The 23,919-nt window shown below is 36.9% G+C and overlaps 1 protein-coding gene across 2 annotated transcripts in view; it reads left to right on the forward strand.

Moving 5' to 3' along the window:
- METTL8 (methyltransferase 8, tRNA N3-cytidine) overlaps positions 1 to 23,705 on the forward strand; it is a 74,444-nt gene extending 50,739 nt beyond the window's left edge. The window contains exons 5-11 of one of the 2 annotated variants that reach the window (XM_024765732.1): positions 8,753 to 9,123; positions 10,499 to 10,548; positions 15,537 to 15,600; positions 16,787 to 16,926; positions 21,382 to 21,488; positions 21,634 to 21,699; positions 22,442 to 23,705. In XM_024765732.1, the coding sequence (XP_024621500.1) occupies positions 8,753 to 9,123; positions 10,499 to 10,548; positions 15,537 to 15,600; positions 16,787 to 16,926; positions 21,382 to 21,488; positions 21,634 to 21,699; positions 22,442 to 22,632 (989 nt within the window). In that variant the 3' untranslated portion in view covers positions 22,633 to 23,705. The remainder of the gene's footprint in view (positions 1 to 8,752; positions 9,124 to 10,498; positions 10,549 to 15,536; positions 15,601 to 16,786; positions 16,927 to 21,381; positions 21,489 to 21,633; positions 21,700 to 22,441) is intronic. The other variant, XM_024765733.1, reaches the window with a different exon arrangement.
- The last annotated feature ends 214 nt before the right edge of the window (positions 23,706 to 23,919 follow it).

Raw genomic sequence — 23,919 nt, forward strand, 5'->3', positions numbered from 1 at the left:
CTGGATATATAGCCAGAAGAATTGAAAGGGTCTTGAAGAAATATTTTCACACCCATTTTCATAGCAACACAATTCACCATAGCAAAAGGTAGAAGCAACCCAAATGTCCAACAGATAAATTGATAAACAAAATGTGGTCTCTTCATATGGAATATTATTCAGCCATAAAAAGAAATGGAATCCCTGTCACATGCTATCATCTGGATGAACCTTGAGGACATTATGTTAAATGAAATAAGCCAGTCACAAAAAGACAAATACTATATGATTCCACTTATATGAGGTACCTAAAGTAGTCAGATTCATAGAAACAGAAATTAGAATGGTGGTTAGCAAGGGCTTAGGGGAGGGGGTGAAACACAGAGTTGTTGTTTAATGGGTATAGGGTTTCAGATTTGCAGGATGAAAAAGTTCTGGACATCTGTTTCACAGCAATGTAAATATACTTAACACTACTGGGCTCTTCACTTAAAAATGGTTATGATGGTAAATGTTATGTGTTTTTTACCACAAATTTTTGTTTAAAAAGCACAGTAAAAATAATTTGGCCTCTGTCCTTCTCAATGCATAGCTGGGAACCGACAGGCGGTTGGCCCAACACTTACACTCTCCAGAGAGAATTTTCCTACCTTTTTTTTCTTAAATGATTTCTCCTTTAAAACAGGTTGATTTTTTTTTTCTTTAAAAAAAACAAAAACAGCTTATTGAAGTACCAGATACCCATAGAAATTAACACAATTCATAAATTTTCATAAAGTTTTCATAAAACTCAGTGAATTTTCCCAACACCCACTTTAAGAAACAGAATATTACCAGTAACCCAGAAACTTCCTCATGCCCTGTCCCAATTACTTTCCCAAACCCCTAAGACTCTACAAACAGCAACCACTATTCTGGCTTCTAATACCATAGGTTAGTTTTGCCAGAACAACTTGGTTCTGGTCATCATCATTTCTCAATCACTCATGTAGCACTGCCAGTGTACCTGTTAGATAGAATGAGAGGCAGTAAACTATGGCCAGGGGCCAAATCCAGCCCACTGCCTATTTTTATAGAGAAAGATTTATTGGAACTCATTTGTTAACATTGTCCATGGCTGCTTTTGAGCTATATCTACAGAGTTGAGTAGTTGCAACAGGGACCTTATGTAGTCCACACAGACTACGTACCGTCTGGCCCTTTACAGAAGAAGTTTGCCAACCCCTGAGATAGAATTTTGTTTCCAGATTGATCAGCTGTCCTGAAACTCCCCAGAGAAAGATGTTTGCATTCCTCTGTGCAAGCCAAGCATAGTGAAAAGCACTAATCCCACTGGTAGTTAGCTATTGTTGTGACTTTAGTCTACACTTGAGGCTAAAGTTTGAAGCAAAGGTAGCTGTTGAAACTTAAGCTAATGAGACAGCCCTCATGAGCTGCCCTTTGCCAGTGAAGGGGGCAGTGTGGCCCTGTCTTATCCTCTGGCATCATTTGTTATCCCTCAGAACTAGTTTTCCTTCCTTACTGTAAGCATGAATATGTCCTGGAGGATGGACAAGAAAGAAGAGCACCTGATCCACAGTAGAACCATTCTATTTTTATGAACTCCAGCCATGCAGTCCCAGAGTGGGATGTGGCCAGGGAGTGTTGGGGCTGGATTTGAGAGTGCATACCGGTGGCAGTTCTGCTCACAGATCAGCCCGCACTGCATTCCTTTGCAGGAACTCTGTCACACTGTTTCTGAGGAAGTATAATTTTGCTTCTTTGCCAGCAGCTGCACAGGCATATTTTCCACATTACTCAAGCTTCTGCTAGTGGCCACCTGGATGTGACAGAGAGAGTCAAGCCTAAACAGAATTAAAAGATATCAGTCATCTTAATTCTTTTCCAGGAAGTTAAAAATTATCCACAGTATATTTCCTGAGAATATGAAAAACCAAGGAATTTTTTTTTTCCATGCTCTTTTGAGTATTTCTGTTTAGAACATAAATAGATGAGCAGTGCTGATAATGTTCCCTTAAAGGGCTCTGTATGTGGCTGCCTATTTTGGCCTATTTATGTTAACAATGAACTTGAGTGAAGCTAATGAGAAGGTTATTTTCAGGCCTTGGAAACCACAGTAAAGGAAAATGACAGTTCCCACAGAACCATAATGTGACTGAAATAGAAAGGTGGTGACTGGCCTTTCTCTATAGAAGCAGGAAAAGCAGACTGGAGAGAGCTGATGATACTGCTTTGAAGCATTTGGTTTGCTTATTAGCATGTGCAGTCTGTTTCTGAGCAAGTTTTCTGGCCGCCGTGGAGACACAAAACAAAAGAGTTCATTTTAAAATGACTCAAAGTGATCAAGGCTTCTGCTGGGTCCCCTCTGCGTCCTCCCTTCCTACCTCCCCCCACCCCCCCATAACACCACTCAGTGCAATGGACTTCACACATGTCAGAGAACTGCTACAAGGAGAGGAACACACACATTGAGGGTGACCCTTACATCACACTTAAGCAAGGTTGCACAGAGCAGCAGCTGAGGGTGGCAAAGAAAGAAAACTTCTGTCCTGAGGGACTATATTGAGTGATGGGATATTACAGTGAGAGTAAATACCTACCCAGCCACCCAGTCCAGTCTCCACCAGGGGTCATCGACCTGCTAGTCTGCAGCAGCCTAGGTGAGGCTTCTAATTGGATATCTAATGTTTCTGATGAATATGGGTCAAGGTGAATAGATCCGTTTAAAAGCTCTATTCCCAAACGTTGTGAAAGCCCAAAGGAAGCTGTGACCCGGTTCTTCTCCCACTGCCCCTGTTAATCACCATCTCTTCTTATCCAGGAGGGTCCTAAGTCTTTGAAAGAGCCAGTTTTCTCCCATCATAAAGTATTCCATTTGCAGAATAGTATACGGCATGAGCACTGTCTACTGATTTTATCTTACTTATTTTAATGCCACTGGGAGGAAATACTGGTTGTTCTCCCATGCTGGCCAACTCTCTGGCAAGTTTCTTTTGGTCTCTGTGTGTCAGTCTCTCCTGTCACTCCCATTTCCCATTTGTCACCTATTGTCTCAGCCTTTGGTGAGAACTGAAGTCCGGAAACACCCCCACAATTCTGAAAATAAGAACTTATACATCACAAATAAGACAGTCTTTTGCTGTACAATGGTTGACATATTCATTCCTGTGATTAAAATGTAAAGCATCCGGGCTCTCATTAGCAATATTTCTTTCAATTAGATGCCCAGATTAATGATTTTTTTTTTTTTTTTGCGGTACGCGGGCCTCTCACTGTTGTGGCCTCTCCCGTTGCGGAGCGCAGGCTCCGGACGCGCAGGCTCAGCGGCCATGGCTCACGGGCCCAGCCGCTCCGCGGCATGTGGGATCTTCCCAGACCGGGGCACGAACCCATGTCCCCTGCATCGGCAGGCAGACTCTCAACCACTGCGCCACCAGGGAAGCCCAGATTAAAGATTTTTAATTCCACATTTCCTTTTGGTAATTTATTTTAAATTTTATAATAGCTCAGATTTCGTTTTAAAGCAGGTTAATTCAGAGAAATGAGAAAGATACATTTGGCAGTTTTTGAGTTAACATGATTATAATTTCCTGAAAACATCTCCAGTGTGTTATATCTCAGCTGGTAATTTAGCAAATGTAATGGGTTTTTAAAAGTTAATAACAAATGCAGCTGCTATTTTTACTTTAAAATACCCTTGTAAATAACTAACTACCTAGGATGAGTTATCTATGTCGAGGAAAATAGTAAGAGAATTCCACTATACCTTCCTTTGTGAATACCTTACCACTTGAGAGTGTCCTATGTGAGAAAAAAAAATAGAGTAGCTAAAAGTTTTGTGTGCTGATAAATTTAGGATACTTGTTTGTAGGTCAGCTTTGGTTGTTAATTTCATACACTGCTCTTAGAAGTATACTTTAAATTTCATAACTTTAAGAGTTTTCCTTTATTAGACAATTAACTTTATCAGTGACATGTGGAAATTTCCAACTTTGAGAGCTCAGGTGTTCATGTAATTGCTGTGCAAAAATAGCTTTAAATTGCCTTTTGTATAGGGAGGGTGGGAGGGAGGAAGACGCAAGAGGGAAGAGATACGGGAACATATGTGTATGTATAACTGATTCACTTTGTTATAAAGCAGAAACTAACACACCATTGTAAAGCAATTATACTCCAATAAAGATGTTAAACTAAATAAAATTTTAAAAAAATAAATTGTCTTTTGTTACATTGCAACTTAGAATAAATTTTCATAATACATATTAATCATATCGTATATGTCAGATACATATAAATGGTTTAATTCAATTTCTTAGTTGTTATATTCCGTGTGATTCAGGGTGAATTCTGAATATTTAAGTATGGTTAGTGTGTCATAGTCCTTCTTCCCCTCAGCAGTATTGAATTTAATAAATGAATAATTGAGAAGTTGCTTCATCTGGCTGTGGTTAAACAGATCACTACATCCCTTTTACGGCCGTTGGCAGAGAGCAATTAACTCTGAATTGGCAACCTTGCAGAGTAAAGGGAAAATTTTCTCCTCCAAGAAAAATTGATCATTAATATACCTGTTTAGAAAATCAGTTGGACAAGGTGAAGACAGGGCAGATTTCTCTACACTGTATTCTTTTATCATTATTGGCCTGAACTTGAGTTGAGTGAACAGCAGGATTAAGCTAAATTTTTCACTCATGGTCAGAAAAGTTGCTCTTCCAATTCCCCTGTTATCACAGATACTCTTGCAGTTCAGGAAATTAAATTATATGCTGGAGGTGTTTCCTTGTCTCATAGCCATAAGTATGAGTTTGATTGAGCTTCCGTGGGTCTCAGAAGCTGTTATACATTACTGGGAACTGTGGAGTTGCCAGCATTGATGGAAGGTACTGCTAAAAGCACAACTTTAAAAAGCAAAAAAAAAAGTTCCAGCTCATTAGCCTTTATCCCAGACTATCCTGTTTTGTTTCTGTTTTGTTGCTGTCCCGCAAACCCATCTATTCTCATAGAGCATTTTATGTTCCTGTTGCTCATCATAATTTCATCATACAACCTTGCATAGTTTATTTTTTATATAATTCAAATGGGGTTTAATTAAGTCTGTTTTTCTGATCTGTCTTTATGTAGGTTCACTCCAGTCAGCATTATTTTTACTACTTGGTTATACTGATTATAAGTCATACTGAGGTTTTAATTTCAGCTTGATGCTTCATAATGAGAGGAAAGTACAAAATCAGAAAAACATTATTTTCAGAGATATTTTGGAGGGGGTTAATCTTGATTTTGTGTTAGGAAGGCAGTATAGTATAATGGTTAAGAGCATAAAGTCTGATAGAATTGGTTCAGGTCCTGGCTCTGCTGGGTGACTTTGGGCAAATTTTTTTATCCCCTCTGACCTTGAACTTCTTTGTCTGTAAATTGGAATAACATGTCTATCTGAGAGGTATTATTAGGATTAAATGGGGAAAAAATCCAAGTAACATTTGACATAGTGCCTGGCACAAAATAAACACTTAGTATGTACTATTGTGCTGCTGTTATTGGTACAATGATTTATGTGATGTTTGTTTTTTTCCTCCTAATTCCTGAGTGGGAAATACTTGAAAAAGGCTTGAAAGTGTATATATTAGCAGACCTTGACCATCATCTTTTAATAGTAATCAGATCCTTTTTAAAGATTGGATAAGCTAGGGTTGAATTTAGGTGCTTGATATATTTGGTACCTGCACCAGATTCTAGTCACCTCACTGCAAATTCATTTTCTTTATAAACTGTAGAAATTAAACAGTAGTACAGGCGCATATTTATGACAGCAATCTGATCCAAGATTTTGCAGTTTGTAGAACTGAATGTTTAATGTTCTCCATAAATTCATGGGATTTAATAGGGAAGTACATAGACTTTTTAGAGCTTAAACATAGAGATACTCTAATTCAGGGGTCCAGCCCGTGGCCTGTTAGGAACCAGGCCGCACAGCAGGAGGTGAGCAGCAGGTGAGTGAGTGAAACTTCATCTGCTGCTCCCCATCGCTCACATTACCTCCTGAACCATCACCCCCCCACCCCCCACCTCCGTGGAAAAATTGTCTTCCACGAAACTGGTCCCTGGTGCCAAAAAGGTTGGGGGCCGCTGCTCTAATTCAACCCCTCATCAAATGAGGAAACTCTTTGGGCAAATAGAATGAAGAATTCAACCAAGATTCTTTATCTTCATGTAAGATGTAGATAAAACTTTGCAAAAGAAAGAACTACCTAATAATCGTTAAATTGTTACCAGCACTCCAAATTTCCATCTGATGGTTATAAATGAATATAAAATAAATTTTAGAGTTGCAGTCAGTGTATAGACCATTCTGTCTGAATATTTTCTCTTAATATTATTATCCTTTAAATTTTAATTGCTACATAAGTTTACTCTGTTTTGACATGCATGGTTTGCTTGGTCATTCCTATGTTGCTGGCTGTTTGAGTTATTTCCACTTTTTCTTATTACAAATAGCACTGCTATGAACATCTTTTCTTTCAAGTTACTCCACTGCTGTCTATCTCTTCCCCTGCCAATTAATTCCGAGGGGGATATTCCCACAAATTAATCACTTATATTATATTCTAGTTACTTATAGTTAGGTTCAAACTCACTTCACAAGTAACTTGGTATTAGAAACTCAAATGCTAGAGATTTGACTAAATATAGGTCTTCTTAGGTGGGTCACCTTTTATTAAGCAGAAAAATCTTTTACCAGCATAGAGTGAGTTACAAAGAGAGTTCTTAAGGTAAAAGGAAGAAGAGAAGGTGCAAGAAGACCCTGGGGAAATTTGACGGTTTCCTAATTCCTCCTGAGTCTGATTTTCAGAATGTTGTTTTGTTTTCTTACACAGTATATCAGGTACACTCCAATTTCTAAAAGTAGAGATAGAACTATTTTAAAGATATACAGCATTTTTAGATTAGTGATAAATAGGCTTCCTCCCATTAGTGCAGATGAGAGCATGTTTTGGACTTCAACATCACATAATTCTTTTGTTACAGAGATCTACTTTCATTTCTCAGACCTTAAATACAGATGGGAGTTTCTGTCTTTCTAGCAGTCCTGCTGCCAGATACAATTCAGCCCTGATGGGAAGGAAGTCTTGTGGCCAGATGGGTGGAGATCCATGGTACAAGGCCATAAAGATAAAAGTGGAAAGAAAAGAAAAAATATAAGGACTTCAGGACAGGGTTCTGTAACAGAGACAATCCTGACTATAGGCAACTGCTTGTTCTGAGGGTAAGGGCTTCTTTAAAATTCTCAAAGAAATGAGTCTGTTGTTTTTAGTTTTAGTTTATTTTTGGAATAGATTATAATTTCACATGGATCAAAATTCAAATGAGAATTCTTCCTCAAACCCTGGTCCCCAGCCACTCAGTTCCACTCTTTAGAGGCAACCAGTACTACTAATTATGTGATTATCCTTCCAGAAGTATTCTGCCCATATAGCAGTAAATATGTGCATATACATACATGACTGTTTTTCTGTGTATGTACATACATGTATTTTTTTCTTCTTTTGTTTCTAATAAATAGTTGCATCATATACTTATTGTTCTACATTTTGTTTTCTCACCTAACATTAAGTCTTGAAAATTATTCTATATTAATGGAAGGTTTTTTTAATTTTTTGAAGGCACTTTAGAAATGTCACGTGTCTACACTGGGCGAAAGTAGTTCCTAACCCAGGGATTAGGTCTGGTATGTAATAGTATCCAAGAAATGTTTCTTGAGTGAGTGATTGAGAAAGTGAGTGAATTAATGATTATACTAATTTAAGCTGCAGACAGAAAGAGGCAGAAAGCTAAGAATTGCCTGAAGGTCTGAGACTGTTGACCTAACCCTGATGCTGAGACCCAGGGTAATCGAAGGGATGACATCACAAAATGCATATCTCTTTTTAAATTGTATCAGAAATTCTCTTTAAGGCTTCCTATTAGGAGATGTCAATAAGAAGAGGTGCCTCTGGAGGTGGGTGAAGAATTGAGTTACGGGATGGCCCCTAGACCCCAGGAGTCAGATCATACGGTCCTGCTTCTGCTGTGACCAGGCTCCAGGACCCGTACAAGTGGGTTCATTTCTCTGTGTGTCCTTTCTTCAAACGTGAAACAAGGGGGTTGGAGTAGATTATTGCAATGGACCGTTCTAGCTCTAAGATTATGTCATTTATTATTCCACAATTTCCTGTTTGATTACCAGTTTGCACAGACATTTGTCGTGTTGAAGCTGCATTTACAGAGACATAAAAAATGAGGTATCATTTCTCTAAGATAATAAAGAGCCTTACAGGTTATTGGTGAAAATGTGATCATTAAGATTTCAAGATTAGACTGTAGAAAGCAGTATGCAATGATTATATTCCTCACAAAAATTTATTGGCTAAACTATTGAGACAGAAGCAGACTTACCAGGGTAAGCCCAAATAACCCACCCATTGACACATTTTGTGAGGATTAATACTCTGTAGTTTTAACCTTTAAAAGGTTAAAAAAGGGCTTCCCTTATAGCAGAAACTAACACACCATTGTAAAGCAATTATACTCCAATAAAGATGTTAAAAAAGAAAAAGGGCTTCCCTGGTGGTTTAGATATAATATTAAAGTTATTCAATAGTAAATATAATTGTTATAAATGAATAGTATATGTAATATATTTAGCAGTATTTAATTATTAAATATAGTTATTAAAATAGTAACTAATGATAAATATAATTCATAGTAAAATAAATCCTTTTTCTTCTCTTTACTTTAGTGAAGTATGAGAGTGAAGCTAGTAAATATTGGGACACATTTTATAAGATACATAAGAATAAGTTTTTCAAAGATCGTAATTGGCTGTTGAGAGAATTTCCTGAAATTCTTCCAGTTGGTCAAAAAACTGAAGAGAAGGTAAAAGAATTATCATGGAATCATGTAAAAGTTCATGCTGCAAACTGTTTCTCAAGAATGCACTGCCCTACTATGCGTGAAGAAAAAAATCATGATAGAGAAAGTTCTGGCTTATCAGATGGTCAAAACAAAGCAGGATCTGATTTTTCCAACCTAGACTCCAAAGAACACAGAAAAGGACCTCTGAAGACTGAATTGTTTCCTGGTAGCAATGCCACTTTCAGAATCCTAGAGGTATGGTACTGCAGGGGCAAAAATTTTTCAATGTACATTTCATATTACTTTAATAATGATCCATATTTTTTAGGGGGGAAATGATCAAATCTAACTATTAAATAAGTGTTCATATACTTTTGTGCATAAAAATTATGTAAGGGACTCATATCTTTAATTAGTCAGGTTTTAAGTTTGTGATTTAAATTTTTTTTAATTTGTCTACTTTAATTCTAACTTGAAGGAAGTTTTAAATACCAATAAGGTTTTGGCCTTAATTTCTATCTCTTTCTGTTATTACCCACTTTTAGGTGAAATAGAAATAAGTGAAGTATGTAATTTGCTATAATCTGGTGTAGACCTTGATTTTCTGTTTTAAAAAATAAACCTTTTCCTTCTGATTGTAAAGATAATATATACTGCTTACAGAGAATTTGCTAAACAGAAAGAATAAAATAATCTACAGTCCCATAAACAAGGGATTTAATTTAACCACTATTAACATTTAACTGACTTTTTTCTCCTTTTGTTTATACTGTTTTGTATAGTTGAGCTATACTCTACCTGCATTTTGGGGTTTTGCTTTGTTTGTATTGAACATTATAACATAAACAGTTTTCCCTATCTTTAAAAATTCTCTGTAAACCTTTTCATGGCTGCAAAATACTTTACTATGTGGAATACTATGATTCTACTTACCTGTTTTCACTTGACTGAGCATTTAAATTGTTTTCAGGTTTTCAGCAGCAAACATCTTTGGGTATAGACTTTTCTGCATTTTCTTTTATTATTTGGGTTCAATTTACTAGTTCATAATTTATTTTAAAAGTTTAGTACTGTTAAAATATATTGCCAAATTGCTTTCTAAGAAGTTGTACTAATACCAATTCACAGCAGTGTAGGTCTGTTTCATCACACCCTTACTGACTGGAATATTCTTATTTTAGTGCTTTCTGCTTTGTTAGACAAAAATTATACCTTATTTTAATTTGCATTCCTTTGATTGTTAAATAGGTCATATAGTTCTTCAAACGTTTAGAAGTCATTTGTACTTCTTTTGTGTTCTGTTTATTTCCTTTATTTATCAGATGCTTTTTAAAAAATGAGCTCTGCCCTTTATCATATTTAATGCAAATGTTTTTTTCACAGTATGTTTGTTACCTTTTAATTTGGTTTATTTTGGGTTTTGGTATGTAAAAATTTTAGATGTTTCCATAGTCAGATTTCTCAGTGCATATTATTCTTGTGATTTACTTCATTGCTTTTGAGTTTAGAAAACTCTCCTATACCCAGAGATCCAGTAAATTTCTTTTAGTTTTTTTTAATAAAAAAATCTGACATTGGTGAGGAAAATTTAACTTTATTTTCATAATATTTGTTTATTCTTTGATTTTAGGTTGGCTGTGGTGCTGGGAATAGTGTTTTTCCAATTCTGAACACTTTGCAGTGAGTTTTAGAGTTTTCTCCTACAAAATTCTACATACATATGGGAGGTTGAGAAATTCTGGGAAAAAGTTGTCATGTATATGCCAGTAGTGTTCTTGTTCCTATATAAACAATGACTAAAGGAAATTTCAAAAGAAGTGTCTTGGTCTGAGTGTCTAATTTCATGTGAACTGAGAATTACTCTGAAAATAATGTTTCACAGGCATGGGTTGTCCACCATGAGTTGAAGTAATTTTTTAAGCTTGTGTTTATGTGGATGAGGGAATAAGAAGAGAGTAAGAGGTTGGATCCTTCTGCTAAGCTGGGAATTGCTGAACTTTAGAGATTTATTTACCCCTCCAGGTTATTTAGGTGTCATTTTACACATAGAGAATTGAGTTTAAAGCTTACACAAAATAAAGTGTAAGCTTTAAACTCATTTTTTTGTCATCACTTCTGGAGCCACACCCAGTATAAAACCTTCCTATGTCAAATGACTGTATCTAGACTTGAAATTGTTTGGAGTTATAGCACCTAACCCTAAGATTCAAAAAGGCAGAAGTAGGGGATAGGAGCAAAGATGTTCTCCTGAGCTGCCCTTCCCGTTCACCACCTCACCTATGTGTTTTAGTAGGTGATGAAGAAGATACACCTTACAAAACTTTAACACCTTTTACCTATGGCTGGTCTGTCAAGTCCCTATTTTTTTTTTAAGTTTACATGATAGCTTTCCCATTATTTTTCCATTATAAAATCAACATAAGCACATTGTAGAACGTTCCCATTAGAGGAAAATGGGTTGGGGGGAATCACCCATTATTCCCACCACCATTAGCATAGCTGCTGACAGAATTTTTGTTATAATTTCTTTCAGTCTTTTCACTATGCCTATTTTTAAATTTAAGAAAGTCTTTTTTTTTTAACTTTCCATTGTGAAAATGTAAAAGCATTCAGAAAAACTGAGTAATACAGCGTATTCTCATACACCCACCACCTTGTTTCAACAGTTACTAATATAAGGCCAACATCATGACACTTTAAGTACTTATGATGGATCTCCAAAAAGCAGAACAAACTTCATTACTATTATAAACCTAACATAATAAAAATTAAGTAATTCCCTAATATCATCAAATTACCAGTTAAAGTGTCCAGCTAGAAGTGGTGCTGGCCAATTTGCAGTTCTGAATGGTCTTCCTCTTTCCGGACTTATTTTCTTTGTTTTCCCTTTTCCAATTTCTGGGCCAAAATTTCCTGTACTTTTATACCACATAGCCAGATTCCTTCACCCCCGTGATCTCTGAACTTGTGATACACATAAATCTACTACACTGGCAGTTGATTGTATGTTACTTTATGACTTACCTCAAGTTATTATTTAGCATATCGTTTCTCTATGTCTTATTTCTTAAACTACTATTCATATATTCCTTGAGGTAAAGAGCATATTTTACTCTAATCTGATTTTTCAGGTAGCCTAACAATACAATATAGATAGAGCTTGGTACACACTGACTGATTAATATCTCTGGCTCCCCACTTGTTAGTTGTATTTTTCCCTCTTCTACTTCTCCCTCCAACTAATAATTGCAAGCTCTTGCCTCTCACCGCTGACTCTTTCTTTGTGGATATGTCTTTTTGGGTTTTTTTGCCTCGTATTCATATTTTAGAAATCACTGTAGCTCAATAACCTGAGATAATTAATTCATCTTTAAAAGGCAACCAGTGATTAGCCTTCCAAAGGGAGGATTAGACTTTTTTTTCCCACCACAGAAATTGTGTTTTATTACTTTTGGAGAGTATAAGATTAATGTTTTACATTTTTAGAATATTTTACCATAATTAGACCTCTGGAATTGAGAGGTCATATCATTCTCCAAGGATCATTTAATTCTTAAACCCCTTGCCAAGAGAGTGCTTGGTGGTGTGGTGGTAGTGGTGATATTTACACCTGTTTGCTGGGAGAAGGGCCAAGGCAGTCAGCCGATTTTACTGAAAAGCTCTGGAAAGTCATTGGGTGATCACAAGACCAACTTGGGTTGCTGATGCAGTGGGAATTCAGTTTCAGAGGTCAAGCTGCCGTCTGGTAGAACACATGGCAAATGGCACATGCCTTCCTTTAGCTTACTAGACTGTTCTGTATCTTGTGAGTGTTTAGTAACTACTGCCCAAAGATAGACTGCATACCTTTCATAATAGCTAGATGTGCCAGTGTCCAGAGAAGCATTTTGAGCTATACTGAAGTATTTATAGAACCATGTTAATTTCTTAAGTTTTTAAGTTCCTGGAAGGCAGAGGCAGATCTTCCTTTAATGATGATAACAATGATGATAATGATGATGGTGATGATGATAGCAACAATAATAAGAATGACTGACAGTTATTAGGTGCTTACTCTGAGTCAGGCACCTTTCTAGAAACTCTACATATATGAGTCCATTCAATCCTTACAACCAACTTAGATGCCATATTTATCTCTGTTAGGAGTTCGGGATTGACATATACACACTACTACTATATTTAAAATAGATAACTAACAAGGACCTACTGTATAGCACAAGGAACTCTGCTCAATATTCTGTAATAACCTAAATGGGAAAAGAATTTGAAAAAGAATAGATACATGTATATCTGTAACTGAATCACCTTGCTGTACACCTGAAACTAACACAACATTGTTAATCAACTATACTCCAATATAAAAGAATTAATTTAAAAAAATAAAGATGAAGAAAGCAATTACAGAGAGATTAGATGACTCTTCCATGGTCACCCAACTAAGTGGTAGAGCCAGGATTCAACCCTTGGCAGTCTTGTTTCAGAGCCCTTGCCCTTAGCCATCATACCACATAGTACTATATGTATCTGAGTGTTTTTTGAGACATCAAACATATGTGACCAGCCAACAATTACAAGTCACAAATATATGGATTTCATAGGAAACAATAAGGGTATATATGCTGCAATAAAGCACAATTTTTATATGGTATGGATGAGAAAATAAAAGCAGCACAAGTTTTAACTTTGATTCAGTACTGGTTAACTTTTCATAACCATATCCTATTCATGATACATTAATTTATTTGGACAGATCTTAATTTGAGTACAAACCCGTAGTGCCACAGAATGGCACTATATATGAATACTATACTATATATGAATATTATACATGAATGTAGTATTCATCAGTGAGTAGCATTTGAGAGTAATGCAAGCCTGGGTGAGATTTTGCTAAATGCATATTTGTGCTTATATTCCGTATTTATTTAGAAGTCCTGCTTGCTTGAAATGCATCCTGAATCAAATTGGAAGTTCTAATTATGTGCTTCAAAGCCCATATATCCTGTCACACACTGGGCTCTCAGGATCAACTCTGCTTCTCATCCCTAGCATGTGACTCCCACTTCTAAACCCTTTCCCCTTCTTCCCACTTAGTAATGCCATCCCCCTCCTTCAAAATTCTTAAGACTTTCACCTGAGGGTGCCTGCCTTATGCACACTTCTATAGAAATTTTTGTATATGTCCCCAACTAGGCTATAAAATCCACAAGAGCCAAGACCATACCTATAATTACTGTTTAGGACATACTGATCTCTTTCTGTGATTCAGACACACTACTACGCAAGATGATGCAAGGATCCTTTGCTAATAGCATACAAGGTATGATTAGGAAGGGTACTGACCCACAAAATTCAAAGTACAGTTGACCCTTGAACAATCTGGGGGGTTAGTCCACGAATAATTTACAGTCGACCCTTCGTATTTGTGGTTCCTTCTGTATCCACAGATTCCATCAACCACGGACCATATAGCACTTAGTATTTACTATTGAAAAATATCCATGTGTAAGTGGACCTGCGAAGTTCAAACCTGTATTGTTCAAGGGACAGCTGTATGTGCCTGCCCATTAGTAACCATGGATCAGCCATTGTTACTGAATTTCAGGTAAAGACCAAATAGAACTTGTCTAAGTTCAGTGGAGGCCAATTAAAATTAGTCAGGATTTTCATATGGGTAAACACCCCCCCCAAAAAGAAACCCCCCTGAATTTGCTTACTTTATTTACGTATTGTAGGTAAAGCAACTGAGTCTCGGAGAAGTTAAGTCAAATTCAGTGTTAATAACTGGCAAATCCAGGATTTAAACACAGGTGTAATTGGCTCCCAAATCCCATACTCTTACTAGACAGTTTTATTAGACAGTTTCATTTACTACTTTGTATTCTAATGCTTGGTCCATGTATAAGGCTCAATAAAAATTTGAAAATCGGGCTTCCCTGGTGGCGCAGTGGGTGAGAGTCTGCCTGCCGATGCAGGGTACACGGATTCGTGCCCGGGTCCGGGAAGATCCCACATGCCGCGGAGCGACTGGGGCCGTGAGCCATGGCCGCTGAGCCTGCGCGTCCGGAGCCTGTGCTCCGCAACGGGAGAGGAAAGAAAAGTTTGACAATCACTTGAAACGATAAGAATATATTAGTGTTTTATTATTTTTAGAAGTTGTATTTACATGCTGTTAATATAAACATATTAATATTATATTTAACAGCACGTAAATGCAGCTGGGGGTTGAGGGTCCTTGGAGAGGATAGAACTTGGCTAAGCTAAGAGGAGCTACAGGCCACGCTGGCTGGAGGCAGACAAGAAAGAGTGCCTGTGAGGGGTAGGAGGAAGATTGAGCAATGCTGATGGATGGCTTTGGAGGTTTCCCATGGGAGAGTATGATGGGATATAGAGCAAGTAGGCGCACATAATGGAGGGCCTTAAAATCAGGGCAGGAATTTGAAAGTCACCCTGTAATTGATAAGTGTTTGAGATAATGTTGGTTCAGAAACATGAAGGCATCCACACACCACTGCAGAGAACAGTGTCTAAAAGGAAGAAACAACAAGCCAAGTGTCATCCAAAATTCTGTTAAAGAAATACTAACAAATTCAAACCTACACTTTCCTTACTTCTGTAGCTTCAGCATATCTGGGCTCTAGATTTAAATATTTCTTTCATTTTCATAGGAATGCTCCAGAGTTCTTTCTTTATTGTTGTGATTTTGCTTCTGGAGCTGTGGAGCTGGTAAAGGTATGCCTTATATTTTCTTTAAAGAGAGCTATATTAAAAATCTAATTTTTTGCTGTTGAAGTGATTTTTTTTAATGTAACTGCATCAGATGTAATCTGTGACCATTTTTAACTGAGCTTTTACAATTTTGCAAATCGTATCATCAACTGATGCCTAAGATGTTACCCTAAAACAATAGAAGTTGTTTGGGATTTAATATAGAGTTCAAGAGAGTGGTTCCTACAAGGTGGTATTTATATTTATGTCCCTAGAGCTTTACACACAGTTTGGCACATAGTAGGCACTCATTAAATTAAAAATTTTGAAAAAAAAAAAAGGTCTGAAAAGGCATATATTACAAATCTAAAATGTCTCAACTGTAAGGAAAACAGTGGTGGGAACCGGGCCTTATTTGACCAATTCCCAAATGCTAGTAAGCATTATCATAGCAAAAAGAGGTAATTTTAGGAAATGGAAAAGGAATGGAAAATGTATAGTAAACACATGGAACATAATTTCTGGTAATAAGAGTTAATAGTTTTTCATTGTAGACATTTTCTAAAATACTAAAAAGCCTAAAGGGGCAGATAAAATTTACCTATAATATGCTTTTTTAGAGTCCTAGAGTGAATCACTGTTAGTATTTTGGTATATATCCTTCTAGTGTTGTTTTTATAGGCAAATTGTGTGTGGATGTGGTTTTTTAAAATAGCGTCTTTATTGAGGTATAGTTCACATACCATAAATTTCACCATTTTAAAGAATACAATCCTGTGATTTTTAGTATATTTAGAGTTGTACAGCCATCACCATTACCTAATGTTGATTATGTACTATAGGATATTTACATATTAATGCCAAAGGAGGCATGGAATAAGCAGTGAGAGAGAGAACCGAGGACCATCTCAGTGCCTCTGAAGTAACACAGGGTGGGCTTCCAGCAACACTGCCTACTGACTCAGAAAGACTGCCCTACTCCACTTTTCAAGCTAAGGAGGAATTGCAAAAGAATATTTGTTATCAAGTCCAAGAGCTAGACTTAATTTTTAATGACAGCTTGAAATAACCTAACAGAATACCTAATCCAAAAATCAAATTTATAGAAGAAAGGCACTTGAGAGAAGTTAAATTGACCTTTTTAATTTGAGAAAAATACTAGAAGTCTACTAACAACTGTTTTTGTCTTTTCATTCCTTTATCATGACAGTCGCACGCATCATACAGAGCAGCCCAGTGCTGTGCCTTTGTTCATGACGTTTGTGACGATGGCCTACCCTACCCTTTTCCAGATGGGATCCTGGACGTCATTCTCCTCGTCTTTGTGCTCTCTTCCATTCATCCTGACAGGTAAATGAAGACGAAAGGGCAGAGCAAATGTGTACAGCCCTTTATCAGGAGTGGCTTTCAAAACTATCAAAGCAAAAATGACAATTCTTGAATTTATTATTTAATGAACTGCATTATGTATAATATGCAGCCTTTTAAATGTAGTTTTTCCTTTCTTCAGACTTTCAGAAAGAAACTGGTGACACTACTTCTTTAGTGAGCTTTCTGTCACTGTCAAAGCATCTTCTGGCAAGACACATGCCTATTAAAAGTGACAGAGCTTCAAGGAAATTACAAATTCAGAACAGCCTAATAGACTCCCGAGAGGGAAATTGTACATTGGTGATCAGAAACAAACATCTTTGATTTAGCATCTTGCTGAATGTTCATGAAGAGGTGGGCTGTAAATCTGTTTGGCTTCACACTGGTCTGTTGATGGGCTTTAAAATATTTGTTTTAAAGAAGCCCACTAGGGAATTAGGGGTTATCAAAATTTGCCAGATTAACCTCAGACCTTTATAATCTAAGATTGGCCTAGTGCCATCATTTAAATATTCATGACTTATATATTTTTGTTCACATAAGGTTTTGAAATAATAAATACAGCTTTTCTCTAAAGAGGAAGCACAAAGAGATATTACCAGCAATTAAAATGATCACTTTTCTTAAAATTTTGCCACCTTGTATGTATTAAGACACATGTGGTAAGTGTCAGGGGTTGTGCCTTCATAATGTTTCTTAAAATTGGGTTTTCGTGATCTTCTGGTAATAGATACAGACTTGGCATCAACCGCTTTTTGTTTGGTGAGTGTGACTCTTTCCCAAAGAAATCGAGTATTGTGTCCTTCTTTCTTTGCTATTATAAGGTCATTAGGACCCTTTACAGTCCTTTCACTTCTCATTCAGAGATGTGCACTTTGATTACTTGTGGAAAAGCAAATTAGATTTCCAAATAACGAATGAAATATATAATTGCACCTGGTGAGATATATCAAGTTCCATGAAGTTACTTCCTCCCAGTTTCTATAACCTATTTCTTTCTGCTAATCTGTTTATACTGTTGGCATTATTCAGGTACTGGTAGAAGGATGTCACCTATGTATTTTGTTTCACAGTTAAAAGGATGAATAGTAAAAAAGATAGAGTAGGTGGATAGTGAATAAGATTTTCTATCTGACACCTATAACAGGAAATGTTTAAATTCAAAATGAGACCTCAAAAAGACTATTTCAATTAGTTTAGATAATGTATTTTTGTCATGAGTTGAATTGAATGTTAAAGAGAAGGGGAAGCAGATATCTTGGAAAGATTGTTTTTATAGTACATATATTCATTCTATTTATTTATTATAAAATAAGTTCAGATGTATCATGTCCATAGCTACTTTCTTACCTACGTGGAAATGATCTAAAAATGAGGTGAATGAGTAGAAGTTGGGTAATAGTAAGTGAAAAGTAAGGCAGTATCTTTAGGGTCATCTAGCACTGTGGTAGTAGATTCAACCCCAGGAAAATTCTAGAAAAATGGCTTATTGCCAGCTTGGAAGGTCAGCTAGACCTTGAGTCTTGGGGTCCCAGCTTAAATGGGAGTAAACCATAGAAGGCTACAAAAAAAATAGGTAGCTGTCCTTCTTGTTATTGAAATAAAAGTATAATATGTTTTCTAAAGATCTAAGCATAGAATAGTCAATAAACACTCTATTTTTTTAATTTCCTTTTTTCCTTCTCCTCTCCCTCCATCCAGCGATAGGTGAGGATAGCAGAGTTGGCCCAAGTCAGATGAAAAAAGAAAAGGGGCTTTCCCCCATTCTTGTCCATCTCACCTGCAGGCCACTCCCACCTGCATTTCTCAGGAACTGGCTCTGGAATTGCATTATGACCCAAGATGGGCTGATAAGAGAAGCAGCTCCCCACCTCTTGCCTTCACCTGCAATGCAGACTTTAAAGGATAGTTGGGAGGAGAGGATTTGCAGAAGGAGGCTACATTTTGAAGTATTTGGCTGTTTGTTTTTTTGTGTTTTCGTTTCATGCTTGTTTTGCTAATAATTGCAGAAAGAGATTTTTTTTCTCTGTACGTAAAACATTTATCCTGAAAGTGAACGTTTTAAGGTTTAGATATGGTTTTCTTTAATTGTCAAATTCTAAGGATATAAGCACAGTGTGAAAATAACCTGTAATAAAATAAACAAGGAAAAATACTTTTCTTTTTCTCTTTCATGTACTTAGGTTCCAGGTTTTTTAAAGAGCTTTTTTTCTAATCATGGCACCTTTTTCTGTCATTTCTCTCTTGTTTTCATAGTTACTTTCATTTTCTTACTACTTATTTCTTTCATAACCTGACATACTGTTTCACCCCGTTATTCCACTTAACAGTGTTTTAAATTTTTATTTTTTTTTTAATTTTTAAAAATTTTTGGCTGCATTGGGTCTTCATTGCTGCATGCCGGCTTTCTCTAGTTGCGGGGAACAGGGTCTACTCTTCGTCGCGGTGCGTGGGCTTCTCGTTGTGGTGGCGTTTCTTGTTTCGGAGCACAGGTTCTAACGCATGGGCTTCAGTAGTTGTGGCACACAGGCTCAGTAGTTTTGGCACATGGGCTTAGTTGCTTCGCGGCATGTGGGATCTTCCCAGACCAGGGCTCGAACCTGTGTCCCCTGCATTGGCAGGCAGATTCTTAACCACTGTGCCACCAGGGAAGTCCCTGAAGAGTGTTTTAATTGGAAGGAATTTACAGATCATCTGATCAAAACCCCTCATTTTTAAAATAAGTTATGCTCAGAAGCTTTAAGAAGCTTGGATAAAGCAGAGACAGCAAGGACTTAGTACACAGGCTGCCCATTTACCATTCTCTGCCCAGGGCAGACATTGATAATTGATTTTGTAGATTGTCATTCCCTGTGAGTCTTAAGAGTCCTTTGCAGTAGAGCTCCGTCGGCAGCCAATGTCAGTCACTTGGCTTGATATGAGATCTGAAATCTTTGTCATCTCTGTACCATAATCACATATAAGGCCTTGAACACTTAACCAAAAACATTAAATCAAAAGCAGTCACAGCTTCCCTGGTGGCACATTGGTTGAGAATCCGCCTGCCAATGCTGGGGACACGGGTTCGATCCCTGGTCTAGGAAGATCCCACATGCCTCGCAGCAACTAAGCCCGTGAGCCACAACTACTGAGCCTGCATGCCACAACTACTGAAGCCCACGTGCCTAGAGCCTGTGCTCCACAATGAGAAGCCACCGCAGTGAGAAGCCCGCACACTGCAACAAAGAGTGGCCCCTGCTTGCCACAACTAGAGAAAGCCTACATGCAGCAGCGAAGACCCAACACAGCCAAAAATAAATTAAAAAAAAAAAAAAAAAAAAAGAAAACCAGTCACAAGGGGTCATGTTTGGGAACCAGATGGGTAGAATAAGCAGTAAAAGATAGAAAGTAATAAAAGCTTCCCAGTATTGAGCTGGGGCTTAGAGTGTGAATAGAATTTAAATAGGCAAAGAGTAAGGAGGAGAGAATTCTTTGAGGGGAAACCACATGAGCAAAGGCATGGACTGCTCAGAGCCAAGCATGTAACAGTTTGGCTAAAGATGCTTCAGATTAGGAAGTAGTGGGAAAGATGTTGGAAAGATTGAGGTCAGTTGTAGGTGATCTTAAGGGCTCAAATAAGAAACTAAGATTTTATCCTGTGGATTAAAATCATGAAAATTTGAGCAAAGGGATGATTTGACAAAACCATCATTTTAAGCATACTAATTCATCAATAATATGCAGGAAGGATTGGCAGGGATAATAATAACACCTGTTAAGAAGCAATTCTGTTTCCAGCCTGAGGATGTTGGAGTTTGTATACTAAGAGAGTACCAATGGGATACGAGAGAGAGAAACGATCAAATATGTAGTTTTTTAAAAAAGACAATTTGATGACCAAATGGTTGTGCTGAGGATAGTGGAAGAAGAGAAAAATAAAAGGAGTCAAAGATTTCTCTGAGGTGTTACACTTTGGTGAATTTAGTACCTTTGAACTAAATAAAGAAGTCAGGAGGAAAAGCAGCTAGTTTTGGAGGAAAGGTGATCCCTGTTTAGGTATGTCTGATTGGGACAGTTCTGGCATATTTTTTGTCTTGCAAGGAAAATGAAACGACTTCATTTTTTTCTGCCTTGGAACTACCTTAATTTGCTGTTAATATCAGGAATGTCTATGTGGTTTTGCAGTTCAGCATTGACATTACACATCAAGCTCTGTGAAGTTACCACTCTGGTCATTTGGGTGATTTCTTGATATTCTAGGCTTTTTGAATCTGATTATTTAGCAAGTTGGTGTCCTTTTTTCTTTCTATACAAAATATTTTTGGTTTTGTTCCCCTTATATTTGTGGCTTACATTTCTTTGGCCTCATTGAGCTGTGCTTATTTTATCATTAAGGAGGTTGAATGTGACGTATAAAACAAGACTTCCACAGAGTCTCTTGCTTTGTTTTCAAAGGATGCAAGGTGTTGTAAACCGACTGTCCAAGTTACTGAAACCTGGGGGAATGCTGTTATTTCGGGACTATGGAAGATACGATAAGACTCAGCTTCGTTTTAAAAGGGGTAATGGTATATTCAGTTTGGAGTTATTTTCTTGTGTTTTAAAGAATGCTGTGTTTACATTTCATGTCAATTTTGTTGTTGTTGGTGGTGGTGGTTTTCTTAAGGAATACTAAGTTTCTCTTGTCACACTTCTTTTTCTTTTTAGGGCATTGTTTATCTGAAAACTTTTATGTTCGAGGAGATGGTACCAGAGCATATTTCTTTACAAAAGGTATGTTTATCTATAAGAGGAAATAATTAGCTGTAAAAACTTTCCTTGGGTATTATTTGCAGGGAGAAACTTAAAAGCTCTAAAAATGAGGCTTCAAGAGTTGAATAAACATTAGATGTCTTTACACCTTAGTGATTATAACTGTTCTATGTAAAAGCTTGGAAGTGGCCTTTTTGCCTTTTAATTTTTTTCCAATTTAAAGAATCACTTGTTTCATCCTCATACCCTAACGAAGTTTCCATTTCAGAGGTACTGTTAGCCCAGATATGAAAAAATTGATGACGTGCCACAGCCAAAAGAGGGAATGTGATTTTAAGAGTCCATAGAAAATTACTTATCTCTTGTCAATTTCTCATTTTAAAAAAGCATTTAAAATGAATCCTTCATTCAAGGACTTTCCCCAAACTTATGTGAGTACTTTTACAATGTGCCATTTGGGGTCTCTGCAAACCAACAAAAACTCAGATCTGGGCACCTTTCAAAATATTGAAAACTGCAACCGGTAGTGTTGTATATCTGTTAACACCTGCTGTGTTCAACTGTTTATACTTAGTATGTTTGTGTGAAATAAAAGAAAACCACTTGGTGTCATGGGTTTCCTTCACCAATTTGTACTAGAGAATGTTTCTTGGTATAAATGAAAATTCAGATGGTCATTCATTTCATTAATGTTCCATTGTTCCTGACTGCCCCTCCCCCCAAGTTACATATCATACATTTGACTGCCATTCTTGTCTCACAGGGGAAGTCCACGATATGTTCTGCAAGGCTGGGTTAAATGAGAAGCAAAATCTGGTCGATCGTCGCTTACAAGTTAATAGGAAAAAAAAAGTGAAAATGCACCGAGTTTGGGTTCAAGGAAAATTCCAGAAACCATTACCCTTCACTCAAAAAAGCTCCAAATTGGTATTTTCACTCTTTTCTCATGGCTGAACTATGTATCATGTTAAGGTACAAACCAGAGGATTACACTATGCAAAGTCTTCTGTAAATCTTCCATTTTTGAAAAGACAGAAGAAGAGAATTTGTATATCCTGCTGTTTACCATGGGTGGGCTCTTTTGTGCATTTTAAGCACATGTAAGTGATTTGGAAGAGAGCACAGTATTCTGTGTTTTCAAAACTTAATATGCTAAAGCTTGTTTGGATTTATTACATCTTAACCATTTTGTTTGTTCTTTGAGTTTTATAAACATTCAGTTAAATTACCGATATAAGTCAGATGATTCTGAGAGGTGGAAACCTGCCATTTTTTAGAAGTGAAAAAAACCCATCTACTTTATTTATACATTAGTTGAACACAGTTGAACTCTCCTCCACTGTTAACTGATAGCAGAGAGGCAGCTCACCTTGTTTCCAAGGAAAGTCACAAGACCAAGACAAAAGTCTATATTTTTTTGTTTTGTTGTTGTTCGTCCCAAAACTTTTTTTTTCTTTAATTCACAGACTAATGTCTGAAACAGAATTTTAGTTTCTCTTTCCTTTCCTAAAATTGGGGAAGTATGACCAATGCTAATATTATTTTCAGGCTATTCTTAGGTGTACAAGTTGGAAGCCTTCTTTAAGACAACTGTCATACTCAAGAAAATCGTAGCAATTAAAAATTTATTTACCACCTTGCCTCAAAAAAGACATAAATTGGCTTGCAAATTGTACTTGGTAAAAATGGAGTTTCTAAAACTGGTTTGTCATTCATTATACAACATATACTGAGTACTTACATTGTGCTGAATTATATGGAATAATACAATAAAGATCCAGCTCTGTTTTCTGAGAGCATAAATAGGCTCTAGCTGGCAAAGCAAACTGTGCATCCCAAGCCTCTAAATCATGATCTAAGATAATATGTGAGCAAGTACTCAAATACGGAGCTTATCAGCTAGCTGATGTGCTTGATTGATTATGAGCCACAGAAATCTGGAAGACATGGACAATCTCTTGAAAGGACCACCATCAGAATGATCAGTTCCAACTATTTTTCCTTTTTTGAACTCACTTAAAATTCAACTTCCTGGAAGCATATGATTGGTCCAATTTGGATAATGGATTCATTTTTTTTTTTTTTTTTTTTTTTTTTTTTGGGAACACGAACCCGTGTCCCCTGCATCGGCAGGCAGACTCTCAACCAGTGCGCCACCAGGGAAGCCCCATGGATTCATCTTTTGACAGACTGGGGCAGGACAGGTTATTTGATGGCACCACCAGACTATATGGAATGGAG

This window comes from Neophocaena asiaeorientalis, unplaced genomic scaffold, assembly GCF_003031525.2.
Source record: "Neophocaena asiaeorientalis asiaeorientalis breed wild unplaced genomic scaffold, Neophocaena_asiaeorientalis_V1.1 scaffold721, whole genome shotgun sequence".
In the NCBI taxonomy this organism is placed as follows: domain Eukaryota; kingdom Metazoa; phylum Chordata; class Mammalia; order Artiodactyla; family Phocoenidae; genus Neophocaena; species Neophocaena asiaeorientalis.